This window comes from Brachyhypopomus gauderio, unplaced genomic scaffold (assembly GCF_052324685.1).
Source record: "Brachyhypopomus gauderio isolate BG-103 unplaced genomic scaffold, BGAUD_0.2 sc62, whole genome shotgun sequence".
In the NCBI taxonomy this organism is placed as follows: domain Eukaryota; kingdom Metazoa; phylum Chordata; class Actinopteri; order Gymnotiformes; family Hypopomidae; genus Brachyhypopomus; species Brachyhypopomus gauderio.
The window spans coordinates 1,480,917-1,503,782 of NW_027506883.1; the positions used below are offsets into that span (position 1 = coordinate 1,480,917).

A 22,866-nucleotide genomic window follows, 5' to 3' on the forward strand; every position below is an offset into this window, starting at 1 on the left:
TGCAATAAATACAAATATATTGCCACCCTGAGAAATACCAACTGCATAATTCTTCAAACTCATAAGCTACGGTTTGAGAATCTCATAAGCGCCAGTTAGGTAAATTGATTTAGCAAGAACACTGATACAACTGTAGCTCACCTGGGACAGCAGGTAAAGCAAAATGCTACCAGCACTAAGATCATGGGTGTAATTATCATGTGCTGTTATACAAATACCCATACAAATACTGGCCTAATTGTGCTGTGATCCTAATCATGCAAGCTGTCTTTTATGTTGACAAACATCACGAGGAGTCCTTGACAAAAATGCTGTCATGCAGCAATAAATAATTACACTATAATTACACTAAATCTGAAAAGTATCTTGGATTGTATTTTCTCATTAAAGAAAATGGAAAAAAAAGACTATCTACAAATCCGGTAAATCAACATTCCATACAGTGGCATGAGGTGGCACATTATTATGTAAATAAAAATAAAATTAAAATATAAGTCAACTAAATAAATAAATAAAAAATATAGTGTACATTAGTCTAATTCCAAATCTGCGCACTACAACAGCTCAGCAGAATTTGGAGTAACTAACTACCAGCGCTTCAATCAAGCTTCTCGGGATTGGCTTGTTATTTGAAATGAATGAAATATGGCGCTCCAATTAAAACGCGAGATGTCGGTATAAGGCCCGCCCACAAAACGAAATTAAGAGGCGGGCTCCTTCAGTTATGGTCTAACTTTGTTTTTTGTATTGTCTGGGATTACTTTAAACATCTGCAAAACAAACGGTTGGCCATCGACACACCGTACCAAGTGATTCACAAGTGACACGGATAGCTAACTTTCGTGTTGTGGCTAATTATACAACGCGCGACATTTCCAAAGTGTTGAAGAGTGGCCAAGGAGATCTACTCTGAAGAGATTCCCCGAGGCACTGGGGGCGAAGTCGCTGGATGCTGGCGCGCGCTAGTTGTCGCGAGCATGGAACGCTGGTCGGTTAGCTAAACAGGTGAACGCGTGTGCAGCGGCCAAATGTAACGGTTAACGTTTTGAATTTCGAATCTTGCTGAGGCGAAGCTGCTGGTTATGAAGTGGCTAACTAGCCTGATCGGCTAATACGTGTGTGCTGGCCATAGTTTGGCTCCTTCGTGGCCGAGCTATCGGCTAACGTCTAACTAACTAACTAACCTAGCTTAGCCAGGTTAGGTCCCCATTGAACTCTCAGTTGAATCCTTAAGCTAACGAATTTGTTATCACACCATTTACTTTTATGTAAGATATTTAACCATTTTTACTGTCTTGGCGTGTTAGCTAACCTAACTATTGCTGTCTTGAAAAAAATATGTGGATTTTGACCTATACCCACATTACTCTGTCCCCTGCTAGCTCATTTTTATATAACGCTAGCCAGTTAGCGTAAACCCTCTAGAGAAAACTTGTAAACAAACCTAGTTAGCATAATCGGAGCTAGCTGGCTGTCTAACTAAATAAAAGTTTGGACATGGTCAGATACAACTTTTTCAGATGTTAGTGTCGTCTGTCTGTAGTTTTGTTTCCCGACGGGATAGGTAGCGCACACTGGCAACACATGTCCTGTTGTTGATATCGCTAGTTGGCCAGTTACTTCATGGATGTTTACTACTATTTAGCAGCCTAGCTAACGTATAACGTGACAAAATCGTTGTCTGATTGGATACTGCATGCTCTAAAATACATAATCAAAAGCATTTGCTACTGTTTTCATAGATGTGCGTTTTTTTCCAGCTCATTGCCTATGTGAACGCTTGTCACTGAGTCACAGACATGGACAGCTTCCGAAATCTCGAAGATGAGACGTTTCCTAGCTTCGTCTCCAACACTTCACTGGGCACACTGGGCAATGTGACACTGGCTTCCACTCTCGGGGTGCCCATGGCTGCTTCTACCGTGGCTAAAATTAGAGCTGCAGCAGACAACAGGTGGGAGTGTCCCGTTTGAAGGCTCTCAGCATTATTACACTCATGTGTATCCTTATAGGCCATATTAGAGCCGTGTTTGCCTCTTCAAAGTGCATTCACTCAATTATTCAGAGTTCAGTGTCCTTAGTGTCAGTTTTTTTCTTGCTTTTAAGTCAGGAGCTTATAAACTGTTATTCCAGGATTGTTCATTTGTCACTGGATTTTTGTAGGCATGCTCACTTATTTAAGCATCATAGACTCCTCCTCTTCTGTCAGGTTAACTGATGTCCAAGCATCTTACTTGGAGGATGGCCCACTTTCTTGTATGCATTCTCAAAATTCGAACTGTGAGAAAGGAAAGTTTGCACTCAGCTTCAAAGACGATTTGTAAGTGTCAGCACACATCTGTCTCTTTGATCTACTGTATAATAGATGGAGTACCAGTATTTCATATCCATGAAATATTTTGAAGCATTTACTGGTATCCCAGGGATATTGGAACTGTTTAATGGATTTCTGATAAACCTTTAAGAGATGCATTAACACACAGTGAATTTGTTTCAATTAGGAATGATGCAGATGACTTCATCGCTGCTAATCGGTTCTCAGAACTACTTGTGAAGGTTAATCTGGACGAGTCAGAATGTGTATCCAGTTCTAGAGGCTCTGCAGCCGAAGTGGGAGCACTGCCTGCCCTTGCCCGGCCCTCTGAGTACCCCACTGGTACCAAACCTTTACATATTTACATCTTTTAGGATTGAGTAAAAGATCATTTAGAGTCAGCATTATGGTTAGCAGTTCAATCAGGGAAAAAAGCTAGCAGATGCCTTATGGACTACGTGACCATGGGCCTAGTTGAGTTACACTTTTATCTGTAGGAAAAGAATGTAGCAAGTGATTTTTTCCCCTGCTGTTTTTTCTTTTGTTGTTGTTTTTGGAGATCCTTTGATGTTTCTCGTTCATTTTATTTGGTGGACGTGTGCCAAGTTCCTCTTGTGTGTGCAAATTCCTCTTGCAGACATTTCAAGTGGCCTGTTAACATTTTCTCAAACTGGGGGCAAGGAAAATGTGGCTGTTCAGGTATGCTTATAATGCATACTCAACCTTGTCTAGGCATCCATTTTTACCTGTAAGTTCTTAACATTTATTCATGAGACTGATTGGTTGTTTCAGGCTATGTTTGCCCCAGCCACCATAGAAGAAGAGTCTCCAGGGAGTGAGGCAGTGGACAGTGATGGTTTGAGTGGAAGTGTGGCCAGCTTCCTGGCAAATGAGAAGCTTGTGTCACTTGACAGCATGAACAGTGATATTTCGGGTAAATGTGTTATTTAACCGTAGTAGATAGAAGAACCATTTACTAGTTTGCTGTCCAGATATTTGGACAAGTTCTGAGTGTTTGTTATGCTTCTGAACGTCAGATGATGACATTGATGTGGACCACCTGCATGAAGAACAGCTGAATCAGTACTTCAATAATCTGATTCCACCTGCCATGCAGAGAGGTCAGGTTGAAGGCCAAGAGATCCCTGCTGCTGTAAGTCACCAATGCCGATACCTTTTAGTTTGCATATTAGATCGAACGTAAGATGTTGGTGTTGCATTTTAGAATTATTTGATTAGTCACTGTTTACAAAGTCTAGTTTATTTAGTAAATAAGCAGCAGTGCTTTCAATCATTTGAAACAAACAGCTGTATTTTGATTTTGTTTTGTCCTTTGTTCATAATACATAAGAACCATACTGCCAAAAATGAGACCCAAAACAAGTCAAATGAATGCAAATTAATACCATCACGTCTCGTCCATTAGGAGCTACCTAGCAGTCAAGCTGCTTTGTCTCAGACGTATTTTACTGAACCAGATTCTTCATCCAAGACCAGATACAACTTCCTTGGCAACTGTGATCAGGTAGGAACCTGATGTTAAAGTTGCTGAGAATGGGTATTGCACAAGATGGGGAAATTTGTGTCTCCTAAATAAAAATTCTCTGTGTAGGAATGAACATTTCATTAACTAATACCCAGTGTTGTACACTGCTCAAAAAAATAAAGGGAACACTTAAACAATGTAACTCCAAGTCAATCACACTTCTGTGAAACCAACCTGTTCAGTTAGGAAGCAACACTGTGAATCAATTTTACCTGTTGTGCAAATGGAATGGACAACGGGTAGAAATGAGGCAATTAGCAAGACACCCCCTATAAAGGAGTGGTTCTGCAGGTGGTGACCACAGACCTTTTCTCTGTTCTCATCCTTTCTGGCTGATGTTTTGGTCACTTTGATTTTGAGTATGATTCCAAATCCAGCCCTCCATGAGGTAATCATTTTGATTTACATTGGTAATTTTTATGATCTATTAAATAAAGATTTTTAACGATTTTATTCATTGAGATCTAGGATGTTATTTTAATGTTCCCTTTATTTTTCTTGAGCAGTGTAATTTTAGTAATCTCTTTTGTTAATAGAAATGAGTGTCTGCATGCCAGTCAATAGAGTATTTCACTTAAAGGTTTGACAAGTGCAGCGTGTCTCTATGCCTAATTGAAGTATTGTTGCTTTTATGCTCTCCTGTTTATTGGTTTCTCTTGTGTGGGGGTTTAATCCCCCCCAGGAGGACTTCTGCATGCCTGATGTGCGGCTGGCTGCCACTGGTATGGACTCTTGTCCCGCCAGTGATGAGGACACGGAGGATGAGCTGGAAGCCTCCCAGAACCAAAGACCCAGGTTCCTACTACCAAGCACCTCCAGACAACTGGTAAATCCATGACAACTGTATACTATACATACTTATACTATAGTAATAAAATGAATATACCTCTACAAATATGTTCATGCGAGGATCCATGAGTTCTTTATGATTGCATTGTTTACATTGCATTATTCGTTGCCCAATTTCCTTTACTGAAACAGCTTAATGTCCTGTTAACAGTTTGGAGGAATATCTGTGAATTTGTGCACTTTTGAACATTTTACTATACATTTTAGCCTGTGACACACTACTGAATTACATGGAAAGCCCCTGAGTGATGTTTGGTGATGTACGTTTAGGTTGGTGAAAGCCATCGGCCTAATTTCAGGCCAGGCCTGGAAGGTGGGAGCTCAGATGATGAACCTCAACAAAGTGGCCAGTGTCTGGACCCCAGGACTGGCATTGAGCACCGGCGCTCTGCTGAGGGACAAGTCATCGATTCACCCATCACAGGTTCCTCCAGAGTAGATAAAGATTCGCATACAAGACTCAGAACTCCTCCACTCCTCCTCAAATTCCTCCTGCCGTAATGACCTTGCTTTTGACAGGTTTTCTCCCATGTACCTACTAACATATTGACTTTACACTGACAACTTGCGTGTCCAGTAAGAATGACGAGAGCAGCCACGTACAGCCTTCTAACCTGTTGCATTTTAAATAATTTGCATAAGAGGGCTGTTGGTAGTCTACCACCATATTGAAATGTCAGCGTACCGGTCGTTGACAACTGTGTGTACTTTCTGTTTAGGAGATGGAGGTGGTGGTGATGGGAGCAGCGGTAGTGAGGACGACGGAAATGATGGTGGTGTGTCTACAATCCCTCTGCCTGCCAGCGTTCAGACCACCTACGATGTGCTCCGAGGACTGGGCATCGTGGGGGCAAGTGGAGCCAGAGACCACTCACAGCAGCTGCTCTCTCAGCTGCCGGGCCTGGACTGGTCCGGGTTGGCGAGACACAGCCAGGTAATCCACGCTCTTAAAAATGTTGTGTCTGCATATATTCTGTATACTGTATTCTGTGACTCTTCTTTAGAGCTCATATGCCTCTCAAGTCACAGGGAGTCTTTGGAATAAAGAGCTGCAATATTAATATACAAATATAAGAATTTCTTAGCACTTCTGTTTGAAGTTATTAGATATTTAGTGTCACAAGTCACTAGGTGACTGTAACCATTGTGCTGCTCTCCAGTTCTCAAATATGTGTGGTCTGATTTCAGATGGGAGACCGTGTGTGCCCAGTTGGTACTGGGGAACCAGAGCCTTCTGCTCAAGCACCTGCCAGCCTGTCCACAGTTAACTGGAGTGTTAATCAGGACCGGCAAGAAGCTCTTGTGAGTTCTGATTACTTTTATATCTGTAATATGGTATATTAAGCTGGCTTTAAGTTGGTTCTTTTGGGATATACCAATGGGGTTTTTTTTGCAGACCCATATCCATTAGGGGGTCAGAATATTGTTAGACAAAGTAATTACTGTGGAAATTATTATAAATTTTATACTGAGGAATTTTTTACGGCAGCTGCGGCATTTGTAAATGAATAAATCAGTTAGGTTTTTGAACAGTTGTTAGATTTGTATAGTGCATTACCAATTTAGTTACAAATTCTAGCCTAAACTGAATGACAAGGTGAGTTTGCCCAATTGTGAATGAACAGCTTTGCTATACTGCTACCGTGGTATTACACAATTACCATTACCAATTACCATTGTTGTTGTTTTTAAACTGGGCTTGTTTGATATATTGTTGGTAATTTGTAAAGGATCTTTTAAAATACAGATTGATCTCACCCCAATCCCCTTTAACAGGATGCCATGGATAGTTCACACTCTGGTGTCGTATCTCCAGAAGAACACTTTGACTCCATGTACCTCAGAGCTGGTGCCCCCCAGGATTCTGCCTTGGTCCCTCAGGGCACTCAGAACAGTTTCCACTTCTCCTTAGTCAAAGAGCGTCTTGGAGAGAGTGAGATGGGAGATGATCGTGGACAGACCGTGGACATTAGTGCTCTAGGGCTTCGTGGAGGCCCTTGTGGAGACTCGCTGAACCTTGAGGAACATCCGAATGTCAGTGATGAAGAACATCCAGCAGAATCTCTGGAGGCGAAGTACCTCTCTCAGAGCTTCCATCAGAATGAGGATGAGCATAGTGATGTTTGGAATCACTGCTCAGATGATGTTGAACAAGGTGGGATAATTGACAACTGGTTTTATTTGCTGGTCATCAGTACAGCAGTGTGTGTCTTGGTGTTTTTTTTGTTTTAGTGTGAGATGCAATTCTTATGAAGTCTTCATGTTCAGGTGCAAATGCTACCCATAGTGTGGTCTACCAAAATGAGGAGGGCAAGTGGGTCACTGACCTTGCCTACTACTCCTCTTTCAAAAAGGAGATTGAGTCAGACGTTCCTGAAGATATCGCTACACAGTTTGAGTCAGAGGATTTTATTGGTGGCAGTAAGTTCTTGGGAATTCTTGTCTTGTGCGTTATGGTTGTTATACTTGTGCAATATTTGATAATGTTCATGTTATACAGGTCAAGTCATGGAAAAGATTATTGAGGATCAAGAGGAGTTTGAAAAAGAGCATCAGTTCATGCAGGTGAAAACCGCTTGCTTTCCCCAGTCCTGATGTTTGTACACTGCCCTTGCCACCGTTTCCTCGGCCACAAGTCAGGGCAAATCTCTGGCCTTTCTTAAACGGATGTTTCAAACCGATGTCCGACAAGTCGAGTGACGAGTCACTGAATCATTTCCATTTTCTCCTGACAGGAGGAGAAAATTGAAGCGGTTAACGTCAGTACGGCCCTTGGTGACACATCTTGGAAAGTCCCCCCGGGTAGCCACATTTTAATGAGGGCCTCCCAAGTTTCCACCGAGTTTGAGAAGGAGGACCAGAGCTACCTGCGCATTTCCCTGGGGGAGTTTTTCCAGCAGCGCTCTGAGGCTCTGGGTTGTTTAGGGCGCAGCGCACAGGACAACGTGAAGAGGGTGAGGACTTAGTCGTCACACCAAACCTCATACCACTGTTTAGGGATGTCCCGATCCAGCTTTTTGAACTTCCGATACCGATATTTATTTGCACTTCCGATCCGATACCGATATCGGCCGATACCGATACCGGCCTATCCGAGCATGTATTAAAGTTTAAATTTATTTAGCCAACTTACTTTGTTGTCAAACTCATGTTGAAAAGCGTTTTACTCTTGATAACAAGTAGCCAGCTGAATTAGGTGTGTTTGAATAATACACAATGGTTGGTAAGGAGAAACTGACCTGTTTATTTAGCAATTAATAAACTCAAAATAGACAAAATATTAAATAACAAACAGAAATAGCATCAGTAAACCAAGGATTAAAAAGCCACAAGTGCAAATAATATTGTAAATTATATTTTTAAAAAACATTAACATTAACATCCATCAGTGCTCTTGAACAAGTGTAAACCAAAGCTTAAAAAAAAATCCGTGCACATATCGTAAACTAATTAAAAGCAAAATGCCTTCTACTCCACACTTTGCTGCTCCATCCCCATCTATACACTCCCTTCAATTCAAACGTTTCTGCCAGTGTTAGTTGTGTAGGACCTTTCTTTTTGTCTTCGGTTTTCATTAGAAACTCGTCATGTTGTTTATGGTGGTATTTCGCTAAATGCTTGATTAGATTGGTGGTATTAAAAGTTCTTACAGCTTTACCACAACGCTTGACTTTACTGTGGCATATGTTGCACTCTACCTCTTCGTCTTTGTCATCCTTTAAGGTAAAATAATCCCACACAACTGACCTATAACTTCAAATTTACACGGCGGTCCGAGATGCCACGGAGCTAAATTGGGGCAGAAACTACGCTCGTGTGCTGAAGGTGTGCTGGAAAATGCGGACCGGATTTTACTCTCACTAGCAAAAACTGGAATGGATTATCTAAATGGGTGCGCTGGAAAACCGGGATCGGACTTAAAAAAAAAAAACTGGATCGGGAGTCTGGATCAGCATTTTCTCGTGTCTACCGATCCGATACCGATACGCATTTTTTGCTAATATCGGCGGCCGATCCGATCCAAATATCGGATCGGGACAACCCTACCACTGTTACTGTCATAGCTAAGACTGCATCATTAATCCACATGCATCATTTTGGCTGTTGGAGCCCTTTGTGAAGTGCTAATTGTGCAAGGCTACAGTTTAAGCATTTTAGTTGGGACATCTGGGTCATTATTAATAGAGCTTTTCAGCAGATTACTGATCATGGCCAATGTTGCACAAGCAGTAAAGTTGTAGTGATTAAGGATTAATGTAAATAATTAGACTGGTCATGAGCAATTACTAAAAATGTGACTTTTTTTGCTTCTCTTTTGGTTTTATTTTGCTCAGCCTTCGTTTGGTTACGTCATCAACTCTCCGGAGAAGAGGGAGCCTTTTGCTCTGCTCCGTCCGTCTGATTTCTCTTCCACTGGAGGCTCTATTCACAGCGAGACAGTGGAGCTCAGTGATGCTGATGAGACTATGAATCCTGGTACGAGTTCAGCATCTTTCCTGGAATCCCCAAGGGGGGCTTTTTGGTATTTTATCTATATATATGATCAGGGATTTGTGATTTTATTTTTACCCCCCTCCCCTGCTATCAAACCATAGAGGACTTGGAGAAGACCATTGAACCCACAGCAGCTGAGCTTCATCCGGAGAATGATTCACTTCCACAGACAACTAGACAAAATGTGCAGGTGTGCTGCTATTTTATGCACTTACCAAGTTTTTTTTTCGCGTGTGTGTGTTGCGTATTTGATTTGTGAAACTTCTGGTTTTATTTTTCATTAGATTCCCCCTGTGTTGTCACCGGGAGATGCGCAGAGTTCAGGCCGCAGTTCTGAATCACCCAACTCGAGCAACAGCCAAATACTGAGCATTAGCACAATAGCCTCCGCCATCGCAGACGCTTCCATCAGCTCTGACCCAGCCCAGCTTGCAGCAATGATCATACAGTTGTCCAAAAAGGGCAAATCAAGCCGTGGTCAGCGGGCAGGGAAAGCAGATCAGAACCCTGCACCTGAACAAGTGCTTCAGAACCCTCTGCAGAAAACTTTGTCCCTGGGAGACTTGAGTGCTCTTGACATGGAGAAATATCTAAAGATGGCTGAGGTGTCCAGCAGTGACAGTGATTGTTCCAACTCCCAGTCGTGCCTGGACATCCTGAGCTTGGCCGACAGTCTGGCAAACTCTAACGGGCCAGCACAGAGACGGTCTCTTCCTATGCAAAATGATATTGGACTCCGTGTTGAAGATTCGGTGTTGGGAAAAACTCAAGAAGTAGAGACAAGCAAAGTCTTGCCAGGCGTTGTGTCCAACCAGTGCAGTGACACCAATGCTGTGTCAGAAGTTAAGCGGTCAGACGTGAAGAGAAGTTCAATACCTCGGCCAAAAACCAGTCTTCCAACAGCCACCTCGCACCCGGCCAGGAGATCCGTAGGTGCAACGCAGAAGCAGGCGTCACCGCTCAAATCCAGACCTGTGGAAGTCAAGTCCGGTGCTGACAGAAGCAAGAGGGACTGCCCCACGGTGACCCCTGCAGGAAGCAGAACCTGTCCAGAACCCAAGGTCAAAACGGCCCCCGCCCGAACACAGGTCTCCAGCCCGCGCCGCTCTCTGAAGGGGAGCGGCTCCTCGACGGATCCTTGTGCTGCCCCCAAGACCTCTCCTGGTTTGAGAAGCAGTCAGCGTTCAGAGGTGCCATTACCAAGGAGCTCGCCACACACTCCTCGCAGCAAAAGCTGCACGGGGCGAGTGGATGCAGCCCGCACAGAGGAGCAACGTTCACTGAGGAGCTCGTCTCGGGTTCTGGGGACAGAGGAGCCAACAGCTGCTCAGCAGACTCCCCTCCAAAATGCTCAGAGTACATTTGGCAAGTTCTTCTAATGTTTGTTCTGATGTTACTGTAAAATAAGCGTTTCCAGAATGCCTTTGTAATGCATCTACGCATCTTATTTAAGCACTTGAACCTTTAGTCTTTTGCCATGTGTTGGATGTTACGGACGTTAGAAGTTTGCCGTAGTTGAAGTGTTTTATGTTGTTTCTAAAGGCTCTCCTGAGCACAGCGCCACCGCTGGGGTGGAGGTTGGCCACTACTCCTTCAGACCTTCCACATCTCCACTTACCCATTCCAGCCCAAGTCAGACTTCACTGCCTAGTCGATATGGGTAAACCTTTATTGTTGTTCAAGATTTGATTTAAATAGTAGTATAGGGATTTGTGTAGATGAGGATAGTTCAGCCCATCAAATGTGTTGCCATTTGAAAGGTGTTGTTCACGCAACAGTGTGGTTTATACTCACATGTGCCACTCTACGTCACAGGGAGCTGTCTCCTTCCTCCAGTGGGGCTGCGGGTGAGAAGAGTCCTGATCCCCTCTCCCCCCAGTCTCACTGCTCCAGCCCGTCCATCAGCAGGCTCACATATCTCTCCATCAACGACAACACCCTCATGCCCACCCCCAGTCATCATAAGGTGTGTTGGGTCAGAGGTCAAGATGCTAACTAGCATACCCCAGCTGGCTGAGGATGCAGACTGTGGGGAGGAAAAAAATTGTGCCTTATGAACCACTGCCAAGATCTCTTGTGGTATTTGTAGAAGTGATGGGTGTCTTGCAACCGTGGACTGTATCTCCACCCAGGATGCAGCTGGATTTACTTGGTGTATTTGATTATCTTATTTTGTCTCCTCAGAAAAATAACTCCATGACTCTGAGCACCACCATCATCAGAGCAAGTCCCACTCCACCAGCGGACCCTGCTGACGCAAATGGATCTGTCCAACAGAACAATAATGCAGGCGTGCTCGTTTCTTTAAAGAGTCCACTGTCTCCTCGTCGTGCAGAAACTCCTGATCTGATCCAGAAGGTCTCGGAACATGGCCCACGTAGCCAGAGTGAGTGCAACTTCCACAAAGACCGTCTGGCTGAGAGTGGACCGGGGAAATGCCGGTCTGCGTCTGGGCTGAATCTCTACCCTCAGGGGGACTCTGGCTATTCCAGCAACCTCAACATCCAGCATCAGCCTGGGGTTGTTGGGGAACAGATTGCCAATCGGGTGCCCAACATCTCTGGACCAGGGACTGAACATTTCTTCCATTCTCGCTATGTTCTCCCCTCTTCCACCTACAAACCTGAAGACTTCAGATATGGGTTGACCACTCGGGGTGCTTTGTCGGACCTAACACCTGGTGTGCAGACCCTCCTGACTGGACAATCACTCCTTAGCACGCAGCTAGCACAGCAGTACTTGAACACTGAAGGGCCTTCGTCCTACCATTTGGGGGCCCTGGCTGGACCGTATGGTTTGTCAGCTGTCATGCCTGGTGTTAATCCACACATTGGGTCTGCTCATGTTCCTGGGACAGCAGGTCTCTCATCTGCCTACATGAATTCCACCCCTCATCCTCATCAATACCCTCTCGGCAAACCTTATGGACAGCCCAGCGTTGGGACGTGGTCTACAAGGGACCTGGCTGACCTCACAAGTAGGTTTTATCTAATTAATGTAATGTAATTTCTCTCTTAGTCTGGAAACTGTATTAGGTATAATGGTAGTATGAAAAATAGCTGCTTCTATGTCTGATATTTCTTCAGATAGGTCATCAAATCCATTGCTAGTTGTTTGTAGTTATGTGTTGCTGTTCCATTGTTTCCCAGGCCAGGTGGTTGTCCCAGATGAGCTGAAGTTTCCCACTGCTTGCTGTGTTGGCATTGCATGCCAGACATCACTCAGCATTTTTAACCCCTCTGAGCGTTGGCAGCAGGTTGCCATATCCATAGTAAACCTGTCCATCGATGGCGAGAAGGTTAGAACTTTTTGCTTGTTCGTCCTTCCTAACTGATCCATATGGTAATTTTTTTTAATCTGTTCACAATGTGATTTTTGTTTTGCTCATTTTGGTATGTTCCAATTTTTCCCAATCCCCGGGTGTGTATGTAAACTGTTAAATACATTTAGTTCTTCCCATCTAACTTCTTGGTCTGGCTTGCAATGAAAGGGAAACGTGGCCTTCTACTGTACAGACATTCTGCCCAGTGTGTTGCTTTGTACATTGGCTTTAACAGTAAATACCTGCTTACGAGCGCTGTCCTCGATTTATTAAATAAAAATGTATTCAGAGCACTGTGACCAATCCTCAGTCATTTTAGGACAATATTGTAATCTCCAAGGCTTTAATTTTCTCCTAGATGTTGGCTGGTCACTTTTATGATATGAGCACCGTGTGTTGAGTAGTGTTGTGGGAGAGGTGGAGTATGGCACTGCTCACCTCCAACACTGCTGCCTCAACACACGACGACTTCCACACAGCTCCTGCACGTTTACCTCGACTTTGCTTGCAACTGCAGACGATCTAATCTCATGTCATTGTAATGCAACACACTTTCCAGGTGGACTCCCTCCCGTACCAGTGGCTGATTGTGAAGAACAAGACCATCATAGGCCCTAAGAGCACAGAGGAGCAGAAGGTGTTGCTGATCGCTCCCAGGGCCGGTCTGTACCAGTGCACGCTCAGCGTGTCGTCCTGGCCTGCGTCTGCGGAGACCGAGACTGTGGCACACGCCGAAGCCTTCGCCAAGAAGGTTGTGCTTGTTGCTGTGGCTGAGAATCCTGCCATACAAGTAAGTAAACTGTTTGCGTTGGAAACATAGAGAGTTATACAGAGTCTATACAGCAGTTGCTGTGATTTTCAGGACTCCGTTAACGCAATCACTTCTGGATGCTTGGATTTTACAAATGATAGACTCATAGCCTATAGCAATGCAAAATGTGGAGGACTGACAACTACACACTGAATGAATAAACGTTGATGTATGTTCACAGGTAGATGCTGGTGGAGCAGGGTGTCTGGACTTTGGAGACGTGTCAGGAGGCAGTGTTAAGGCCTTGCCCCTCAAACTGGTGAACAGGACTCGTGCTACCGTGCCCATTCGCCTGGTCATCAGTGCGGTTAGTGGGATCTCTGTCGCTTCTGTTAGTGGAGCTCCACAAATGAACTCATCTCCAGTATTTGGGGGTAATCTCGCCTCTCTTGTTGACCGCCGCTTCCCGTCTTCCAGACCGCCTCCGCATGGCACTGCTTCAGTTTCTCCAAGAGCCCCGTTGCCATGACTGCAGACGGCGCTCTCCTGCCTGGCGGGAACTTGAATCCTGTTTCGGCCCCTTCGGTCATAAACCATGTCATGCACTCCAGCTATGGAGATGTAAGTGATGTATGTCACCTCAAAGCATGAAAATGCATGTGAGCTCTGGGTTTAGCTTTTTCACTTCACCAGAAGTGCAAATGGGCACTAATCTTAACGGATAGCTGTTCTGTGCTGAACTACAAAATTCTTCCTCTTTACAGAATCCAGACAGCTTCTTGGTGTGGGTTCATTTTAATGCGCCTCAGAAGTTCAACATAAACTCTGGTATGACTTATTTGTTTTCATGCAAATGTAGATCACACAGTACTTGCACATATGGTTTCTTTAAATGTAGCAGTGGAATGATTAAAAACAAATGTCTTGGTAGTTCTAGTATTATTATATTCTAGTATTGTGTATTATATCTATTATATTGGGTGTTGGTTCAACCGTATCATGTGGTGCAGGTGAGTTGGGTCCAGCAGATGATTACAGTGCTCGAGTGGATATCGAGGTGGACAGCCCCGGTCCCAGCCATGTCATCCAAAGTGTTGCCCTCAGGGCGAGGTCAGGGACGGCCAGAGTTCATGCCCCCAAGGACCTGCAGGTGAGGTTTTCTCCTCTTTCTTGACATGGATCTACTTGGTGGGAGATTCATACATGTGTTCAGAACAAGTGAACAGAAGACGGGGTACAGTTAAAATTGTCTGGTATATTGGATGTGGTGTTCACTGGTCAAGGTCTTAAGAATGTTCAAATCATGGTAAAGTCTGCCATTAGCAACAGTACAGTCTGCTCTGCTTTCTTTATGTTCGATGGATGACGGGGTTCCTTCTGTGAATATAAATCCTTCGGTTGTTTTCAATACGATATCTAAGAATGTTATTTTCTTTTGTTTATTACAGCCAGTTTTTCTTCAGTCACTGATGGGTCAGCCAGCCAGACAGAGTCTCCCCCTGAAGAATGCAGGCAATATTGACGTCCATCTCAGACTGAAGGTACAACCTCTTTTACTAGCATTTGAACCAAGCTGTTTAATTGCATTTATCCTGCTAAAGTCCATAGCAGTGGCATAGTCGAAAAGTCTGGGGCCCCAATGCAAAGAAACCGCGCTAGGGACATTTACTTACTCCTTTAATTAAAAGTAGTAATATCTTTTTTTATAATTATTACTTTTGTTGTATGTTTTCACAGAGTAATGATTGTAACAACAGCTTCTCGGTGAAGCCAGATGAGCTCCTCTTACGAACTGGAGAGGAGCACAATGTCGTCATCACGTTCACGCCGCAGGACGGCCAGAAGTACAGAGAGAGGTGTGACGTCGCCTCAGTCATGTCCAACACTGTCTGGGTCCAGACTGAACACGCATGGCCCGCTGAAGTTCTTCTAATGGAGTGTTTCATCTTCGTTCTCCCAGTGTGCTGACCATATTCGTGTTGCCCAGTGGGCCACAGTATGAGGTGGTCCTGAAGGGAGAGGTTCTCCAGGGGAATTCTGGGAATGTGTCCTCTGCTCCGGCCATGGCGTCCCATGCTGAGGTGCCACCCATCCTCTCCAACAAGCAGTTCATGTCCTGGGGAGGAGTCACTCTGGGTAGGGCAGTGTAAGTACCCCGGGTACACAGGCATGCTGGCACACACATTTATGTCTGTTTCTCCAGTGAACCAAAACTACTGTTGATGTTTCAGGCAGCAGAAGCTGGTGTTGAGGAACAATTCTCCTACTGCCTCACAGAAGCTGCGTCTCCTCATCAGAGGTCAGGACCAGGATTGCTTCCAGGTTAGTTGCACTTAACACATTTCACTTACTAATAATCACACACATGCATTTTATTTTTAAGTAGCACTCCAGGTTTTTAATGCCTTTTCAACTGCAACCATGTCAAGTAAACACATTAAACAGTTTTTTTATATAGTAACTGAGAGGTGTGTCAGAGTAGATCTAATACTTGGGCTCTTTGGCACAGGACACAGAAAACCTGCTTTTGATTCTCCCTCTTGTGCAGCTACAGAGTTCCTTTGGCCCTGACGAGCGGCTGACGCGGAACAGGGAGCTGCTGATCAAACCCAAAGAGGATGTCGCTCTCCACCTTCTCTTTGCTCCCACACGTGTTGCGTCCATGCTGGCCAAGCTAGAGATCAAGCAGTCTGCGGTGCGAACCACCCAGCCAGGGGTCAAATTCACAGTATGTGGATCTTTTTAAAATAGTCTATCAGTTGTATGGTATCTGTTATTCCTGCTAACCTTGAACAAATGATGACCGAGAGAATTTTCCATGTTTTTTTTTTTTGCCTGAGACTCTCTATGAGCTGTCCAAGGGTTGTTTTGACCAGTGGTGCATTGCCGTAGTACCATGTTATCCCTAAACCATTTAGTGCATGTCCTGACGTGAAACGTATTGGCCTTTTTGAGATCCCTCTGACTGGATATGGTGGCACAAGCAACGTGATCCTGGAGGATGTGAGGAAGCGCTCCGATGGCTACGTGGCGACCCTGAGTGGCGTGCAGGCCGGCCGGGTCAGCAAACTGTGCGTGTGCGTGCGCAACACGGGCTCTCGCGCCGCTTTTGTCCGAGCCGTGGCCTACAGCGATCTGGAGAAGCGCGTGGTCATGCAGTCCACCGTCATCAGCCTGTCCCCATCACAGTTCGTACTCAAGGAGAGGACTCAAGAGGTGTGTTGGCTTGTACGAGGAAACTGGTTCACCATGTCGGGCCCAGAATCACAAACGATTGCTCTCCCACATAACCCTGTGGTGATGCTACTGTCTGCAACCATCCATCATGTATTGTAAACATAGTTCTTTTACTTTTTTTCTGTTTTCATTTGTTGTGCGGTCCGCCGTTCGTTTTATTTCCAGTCCTATTTCTGAACTCGAAACCCAACTGTCCCTTCAGCGATTTGCCTTTATATGGTCACTGCAATGCTTGAGGTTTAAGATGTTTTTGATTAAAATGTCTTCCGTCATGTCTTGGAGAGCAAATTTTCTACTTTATTTGGAAGTTATTTTAGCGTTGTGCCGGTGTTTGCGGTCGATGGCCTTATTGGTTGTGCTGTGTTGGCAGGTGATCACGGTGGTGATGAAGGCCTCGAGCAGGGAGCAGGCACTCTGTCAGTCTCACACTGCTGTCCTGGCCACCGTCTGCCTCTTCTGTGGAGATGAGGTCTCCCGCCAGCAGTTCAGGAAGTGAGTAGACCTTCTGTCAAGTGGTTTTTAGAAAGATAATCGGATGATGAATCGTCACGAGGTCCAGCTTCTCAAAAGAGGAGGAAAAAACCTCCCATGTTCCTCATTTTAAAAATAAAACTGCTTTTTCCACTGGCAAAAGTTTGTTGGCAGAGTTTTAGTTTGTATGGTTATCTTCAGCGACCTTGAATGTGTTTAAAATTCGTACATCTTTCCACAATGGTGATACGAGACGTTTGTTTTTCACTTGGTGTCTGGCTTGCTGCCCCCGTCCTCTCCTAGCTTACTGCACATCAAACCTGAGGCGGGGAAAAAAGTGTTGTCTGAAAACAGCTTGCTGAAAAACATTTGCTTTGATGAGCCTTTCCTTGGAGAGGAGCTCGTTCAGGAAGGTTAGACATCCTCTGATTTTGATGTCTAAAGCTGAATTATTAATATCTTTACTCACAGGGTTTGTGTAGACTAATAAAGATTTCTCACTGTCTCTCTTCAGCTTATGACCTTCCCCAGAGGCCAAACGAGGCTCACCTTTTCTATGGCAACTTGAGCAAGGTTATCCTGTCCCTCCTGGGCACGGGGGAGATGTCGGACTCGGGAGAGAGTGACCACACCGACTGCGTCAGGCCGTCCCAGAACATCCCGGACTCGGACAGGTACCGACTCTGTTCCTCCTGCCTCACAGAAGCATCATGGTGTTTATTTGGATTTTGAATTCGTATTTTCTAGTTGTTGGAACTCCTGTTGCGGTTAACGTTTTCCAGTAGTGGTAATTAGTGTAACTGTTTTACCGCCAGTGGTTTGGGGATGTCGGAGCGGCACTTCAGTAACGTCTCCCTGGACGTGTTGCCAGTGAAGGGGCCGCCCCTGTGTGTGTCGCAGCCTGGACCTCCAGCAGAGCAGCGCTGGAGCCTGCAGCCCTGCCAGCTCCTCCTCACCGCACCCAGCACCAGTGAGGCTCCGCACGTGTCCCGCACGTGTACCGCACGTGTACCGCACGTGCGCCCGAGCTGAACACCGCTCACGACACAGACACTGTCCCGATTATTATGTTCCTGCGAGTCTTATTGATTATGTGGGTTCATCTAATGTTTTGGTTTGACTGGAATACGTGCAGATGGTACCACGGACACCAAGCACGTGCAGATTCGGAATCATTCGGACTGTGAGCTGAGCTTCGAGCTGTCCTGGCCCGCCCACTGTCTGACCATCACTCCTCAACATGGAGTCATCCAGCCTCGGTATGAATGCGCCGTCTTACTTCCTCATGGCACATCCATTTATTCTCACACACACACACACACACACACACACACGCGCGCGCCAAAAATGATCATCTAATATAAACCCAACTCTCTCCAGGAATCATTTGCAGATTCTCATCAGCCCAAATCCCTCACTGGCTACTAGTTCCTCCATGCTCCCCTGGACCGGCCAGATCTATGTCCAGTGTGATGGTCAGCAGAAGGTATCTGTCCCCTCCCCAGTTAGTCTTGATGAACTATAAGGCCAGAGACTGTGTAACTGGCATACGTTTGTGTCCAGGTCCTTCAGTACAAGTGTTATCCTTCCAAACATTCATCTCCCACACACTCTTCTCTGCTCTGCAGTCCATCAGAGTGCAGATCCGTCAGGACCTGGCCATGGACGTGTCCACTGCAGGCCCGTCCTCGGACCGCTCGCTCTGCCCACTGCCCCCCCAGGTCCAGACCCCCACCGGCTCAGACCTCAAAGCCCAGAGCTGCATCCCACAGCCACAGGTGGAAATTAAGAACCGCACTCTGGTCTTTCCCTCCACTGTTTCTGGAGAGTCCTCAGGTAACCACACAACCTTCACCTGGCCGCCTTTTACAATATCTCATTCTGTGGCTGATTCCATATATTATTAAATTCTATAAAGTGAATTTACATGTTCAGCTAGCGGGAAGTTTTGTTCCCATACAATTATGAACAACATGGTTGGGCCAAATTCACTAATGATCCTTTTTGTTTAAATATTTTGGTATTTTATGTACCCAGAATCCATAATGCTGTCTGTTGTGTAAAAAAATTTTTTTATATGAAAATCCACATGTGATTATTGCTTTAGGATTGTCATTAATAATAAGTATAGATACATTTACTGCCTTGCTAGTAACATAATACAGGAAGATGATAAAATCCTGCACCTAAACTATTGATTTCCTGGAAACATGCAGGCCTTTTAATGAACGATTAGCTGAAAAGGTTTCTCTTGTTTCTAGAATGTTCTCTAGAGGTGGAGAACACCGGGGAGGAAGTGAGGTGGTACCTTTCATCCTTCGCGCCTCCATATGTCAAGGTCACTTTTTTTCCTTCTTTGCCCTTCAGCCTTTACTCGTATTTTCTCACATTGTGTTAGACGTTCTCTTGTTGTGCTGCCTCAGGGTGTTGACGGCAGTGGGGATGTGTACCGTGCCACATATACAGCCTTCAGGTGTGAGAGAGTGTCTGGCGTGCTGGGTATCAAAGACAAGATGCAGGTGAAGAAGACATGAGAGCTTTTCAGTACTAATGTATGATGGCCTATAAACTCAATTACTGTACAGAAGACTCCTGGTGAGTCACCCCATGGCACTCGCTAAAGATTATTTGTTTGTTGGTGTTTTATAGGTGCCAATTACATTCCTCCCGCGGGACGGGGGAGACTACGCTCAGTTCTGGGATCTGGAGTGCCACCTGGTGGCCAAACCACAGCACAAGAGCCGCATCCGCTTCCAGCTCTGTGGCACGGTTAGTCCTCCCCTGCTGTTGCCACGCCGTTTATTCAAGCCAAGGTGACATCCACTCAAGATGTCATGACTCTAGCACAAACATCCTTATCTGGAGGCAATATGTTAGATGGACAGTTTTATAAAATTTTATAAAATATGGCATTTGGCAGACCCCCTTATCCAGAGCGACTTACATTTTTATCTTATTTTTATACGAGTGAGCAATTGAGGGTTAAGGGCCTTGCTCAGGGGCACCTCAGTCATGGTCTCAGGTCTGGGAATTGAACCCACGACCCTCCGGTCACAAGACCAGTTCCCTAACTACCAGGCCATGACTGCCCTTCAGGTGTGAGCGAGTGTCTGGCGTGCTGGGTATCAAAGACATTAAATGAATGAAATGTGTAATGTCTAGGCCATATGAATGTTGTTGTAAGTGACTGTTTCAATCATTTTCATTGACTAACATTAACAATCTTCGTAAAGCCTTGAAAACCTCACGTGTCCTAGTATATCTGTTGAGAGGGGCAGAATGGAAGAGAATGCTGATCAGAAGTGTCTGGTGTTTTCAGGGTATCGGGGCAGGGCACAGCCGTGAGGCCGACTGCACTCTGATTCGAACTGAAGGCAGCGTGAAGAGCAGGAAGAGAGTTGAGTCTTCAGGCCCCAGAGCTGGGTAAGAGATCACCACCGCTGCTGCTAACCAGCACGTTTTAGACACGCGCATTACCTTTACATGTAAACATTTATGCTTGTCTAACAAGCTTAAATCCAGTGCTTCTTTGGTGATGCATCTTCAGTAATCAGCTGCTTGGTCAGGGACATTAATTAGACTTTTGTTGGTCTAAAATTAGAACAGTGATGAGCTAAACTGGCGTTAAGTTGCTGTTAACATGATTTTTAAAAAGTTATCTTGCTCTGAATATTGTAATTTGTGGCAGTGGTCGGAATAAAGAGTCATATATCAGTTTGGTTAGTTACATTGTTAATGTGTGCAGACTGGGAGTTCTCTGAATGCTGATTTATTAGACTGATTTTAGCTCTCTTTCTCCCTCTGTCCTGAAGCACGGAAGCGCCCCGACGAGGTGTGTATGCACCTCAGAGCCTCTACGCGTTCCCCGCCACCCGTGTGGGCGAGGTCAGCACGCTGAAGGTTAACTTCCGCAACAGCTCTTCAAGTATGCACGAGGTGAGCGTGTGCAGAAGGCCTGGCATTCCACATCATGGCCCGAGACGTGCTTCAGATAAAACACCTGGAACTGAACGCATCGTGAGCCTTCTAACACCAGAACCACACCAGTGTTCACCAGTGGTCTGGATTAACTTTGACATTTGTTTGTTGGGGAGATGTGCATGTAAAGTTTTCCCTGGCTAGATCACGCGCTTTGATATTAAAACTGCCCTAATTCATGAGTTCAGCACCAGTTTATTTGATAATCATTGCTTGTGATTATTCTGCCCGCGCTGTAAGTGTTGCATGCCATTGATGTTGGGCTTCTCTAATTAACTCGCAGCTGAAGTTCTCGAGTCCCATTGAGCCTTTCTACATCAAGCATTCCAAATATTCCCTAAGGTGAGTTTGTCTTGCTCTCATTTTGTTGACAAAAACCGTCTCAGGTGCTCTTGTCCTAACTTTTGTTGGTGGGTAATTTTGTGTAGTAGTATGCAGTGATTTTTACGCAAGTTGTGATGTAATATATGATGTCACTTCCTGCTGCCCATGCTTGATGTGAGTGCTCTTGAGTGGACCAATCAGGTGAAGCTGCAGGTATATAGTGCTGTGTGTGTGTGTGTGTGTGTTTTTGTGTGCATGAAATTCATGCGAGCATGTGTACATGGGCACTCGCGCATGCTCGTCATTTATTTCTCATTGTGAACTATCCGTTCACGCAGCATCATTCTCCTTTTCACAAAACGTTTTTCACAGGATTTTTCCTCAGATATTTTTTTTAATGGGGACCAGTTCTGTTCTGCTCTGCCATATTACACCAGCTCATGGTAATGGATCTGGTGCAAGTGTAGTAGCAGTTATTTAAGTTGGCGCAAATTTTTATGTTGTCTTTACCACTTCATTGCAGGGGTGTTGTGGTTTATATGGTCGTATTGTTTAGGTTTACCAGGTATTTTGGTTTAGATGTCTTTTACCATTTTTATTTCTGTTGGAATTTCATACTTTAAATTCATACTTTACTACATGTGTGCATCAGAGAGCTATAATCATACCAATGAATCTGCCTACTAATTTATATTCCCTAGGACACAGCACTACATCAACCTGCCTGTCCAGTTCAAGCCGGCTACGGTAGGCCAGTTCTCCGCTGTACTTCTCGTTCAGTCAGACAGCGACGTTAAGCTCGCCGTCGAGCTCACTGGGGAAGCTTTACCCTGACCCAGCATGCCATGGGCTCCCGTTAAGACACCATCCAGTTCACTCACTCTGGAGGTGATTGTGAGACTACTTGGTAAAGAATCGTCCTTAAAATGTTTAAGTGCACTATGGACACTGAAGGAAAGACATGCTCTCGTATTCCACTGAACTGGATCACCTGGTGTGCCCGGGGAAATCGCATCTCCCAATATTAGCATTAAGTATGGAACTGGACTTATTCATGTTCTCTGATGTATATGCAGTTTCTTTCATGAATTGAATATTGATGTTTTGCACCCAAGACTTCAATTTGTTAATTGAAATCTAATTTGGTCACATTTGAGAGATGGGTTTTTGTAAAAAAAATTGATCACCGGTTTAAAAATAATAAGTTTTTTTTTATTGGAGATCATACTTCATTAGTTAACAATTGCACATTTTGTACAACACACTGAGGATGTATTTATTTATTTTAAAATCATTGTTCTAAATAAAGATTATTTCATATTAAGTTTACTTCAGTTTTTTTTTGTTACTATTTATGTAAATTATACCATTTACATTTTAACACTGCACTGAGACGTATATGAAGTGCATATCTTGAGAGAATATGACCATTTTATTCTTTATTTGCAATAATCATTTAAAACATTCACATTTTAAGTAGTGGACAAAAAAGTGAATATATGCATACTTTCTTGGAAGAAGGGTGCATTCAGATTAGAGTTCTTGTGTGGTTTGGGGGGGATTATTAAAGGTTTCAGTAT

General features: G+C 44.6%; 1 protein-coding gene across 2 annotated transcripts; it reads left to right on the plus strand.

Annotated features, from left to right (window-relative positions):
- Window positions 1-702: 702 nt before the first annotated feature.
- Window positions 703-22,598, plus strand: cep192 (centrosomal protein 192). Of its 2 annotated transcripts, none has more exons than XM_076988426.1 (48): window positions 703-1,005; window positions 1,761-1,954; window positions 2,210-2,320; window positions 2,502-2,656; window positions 2,952-3,013; window positions 3,107-3,248; window positions 3,352-3,467; window positions 3,741-3,839; window positions 4,543-4,686; window positions 4,980-5,133; window positions 5,429-5,643; window positions 5,898-6,011; window positions 6,486-6,864; window positions 6,978-7,130; window positions 7,210-7,274; window positions 7,445-7,663; window positions 9,044-9,185; window positions 9,305-9,393; window positions 9,488-10,568; window positions 10,746-10,863; window positions 11,019-11,169; window positions 11,388-12,180; window positions 12,353-12,501; window positions 13,085-13,315; window positions 13,518-13,643; window positions 13,754-13,897; window positions 14,041-14,104; window positions 14,287-14,426; window positions 14,725-14,817; window positions 15,014-15,132; window positions 15,237-15,422; window positions 15,508-15,598; window positions 15,825-16,004; window positions 16,232-16,492; window positions 16,884-17,005; window positions 17,288-17,397; window positions 17,499-17,658; window positions 17,800-17,954; window positions 18,120-18,243; window positions 18,365-18,470; window positions 18,613-18,820; window positions 19,246-19,322; window positions 19,408-19,503; window positions 19,634-19,753; window positions 20,304-20,407; window positions 20,797-20,920; window positions 21,246-21,304; window positions 21,988-22,598. In XM_076988426.1, the coding sequence occupies exons 2-48, from the start codon at window positions 1,800-1,802 to the stop codon at window positions 22,118-22,120; spliced, it is 8,139 nt and encodes a 2,712-aa protein (XP_076844541.1). In that variant the 5' UTR covers window positions 703-1,005; window positions 1,761-1,799; the 3' UTR covers window positions 22,121-22,598. The 2 variants fall into 2 exon arrangements, with proteins under 2 accessions (XP_076844541.1, XP_076844542.1); XM_076988427.1 differs by having other exon boundaries at window positions 703-988.
- The last annotated feature ends 268 nt before the right edge of the window (window positions 22,599-22,866 follow it).

Excerpts from the sequence above, each read along its gene's own strand:
- cep192 (XM_076988426.1), top strand. The coding sequence starts at position 1,800 with ATGGACAGCTTCCGAAATCTCGAAGATGAGACGTTTCCTAGCTTCGTC. Across the intron at positions 10,864-11,018 it reads TCACTGCCTAGTCGATATGG|GGAGCTGTCTCCTTCCTCCA; the intron begins GTAAACCTTTAT and ends TCTACGTCACAG. Across the intron at positions 17,955-18,119 it reads CCTCACCGCACCCAGCACCA|ATGGTACCACGGACACCAAG; the intron begins GTGAGGCTCCGC and ends GAATACGTGCAG.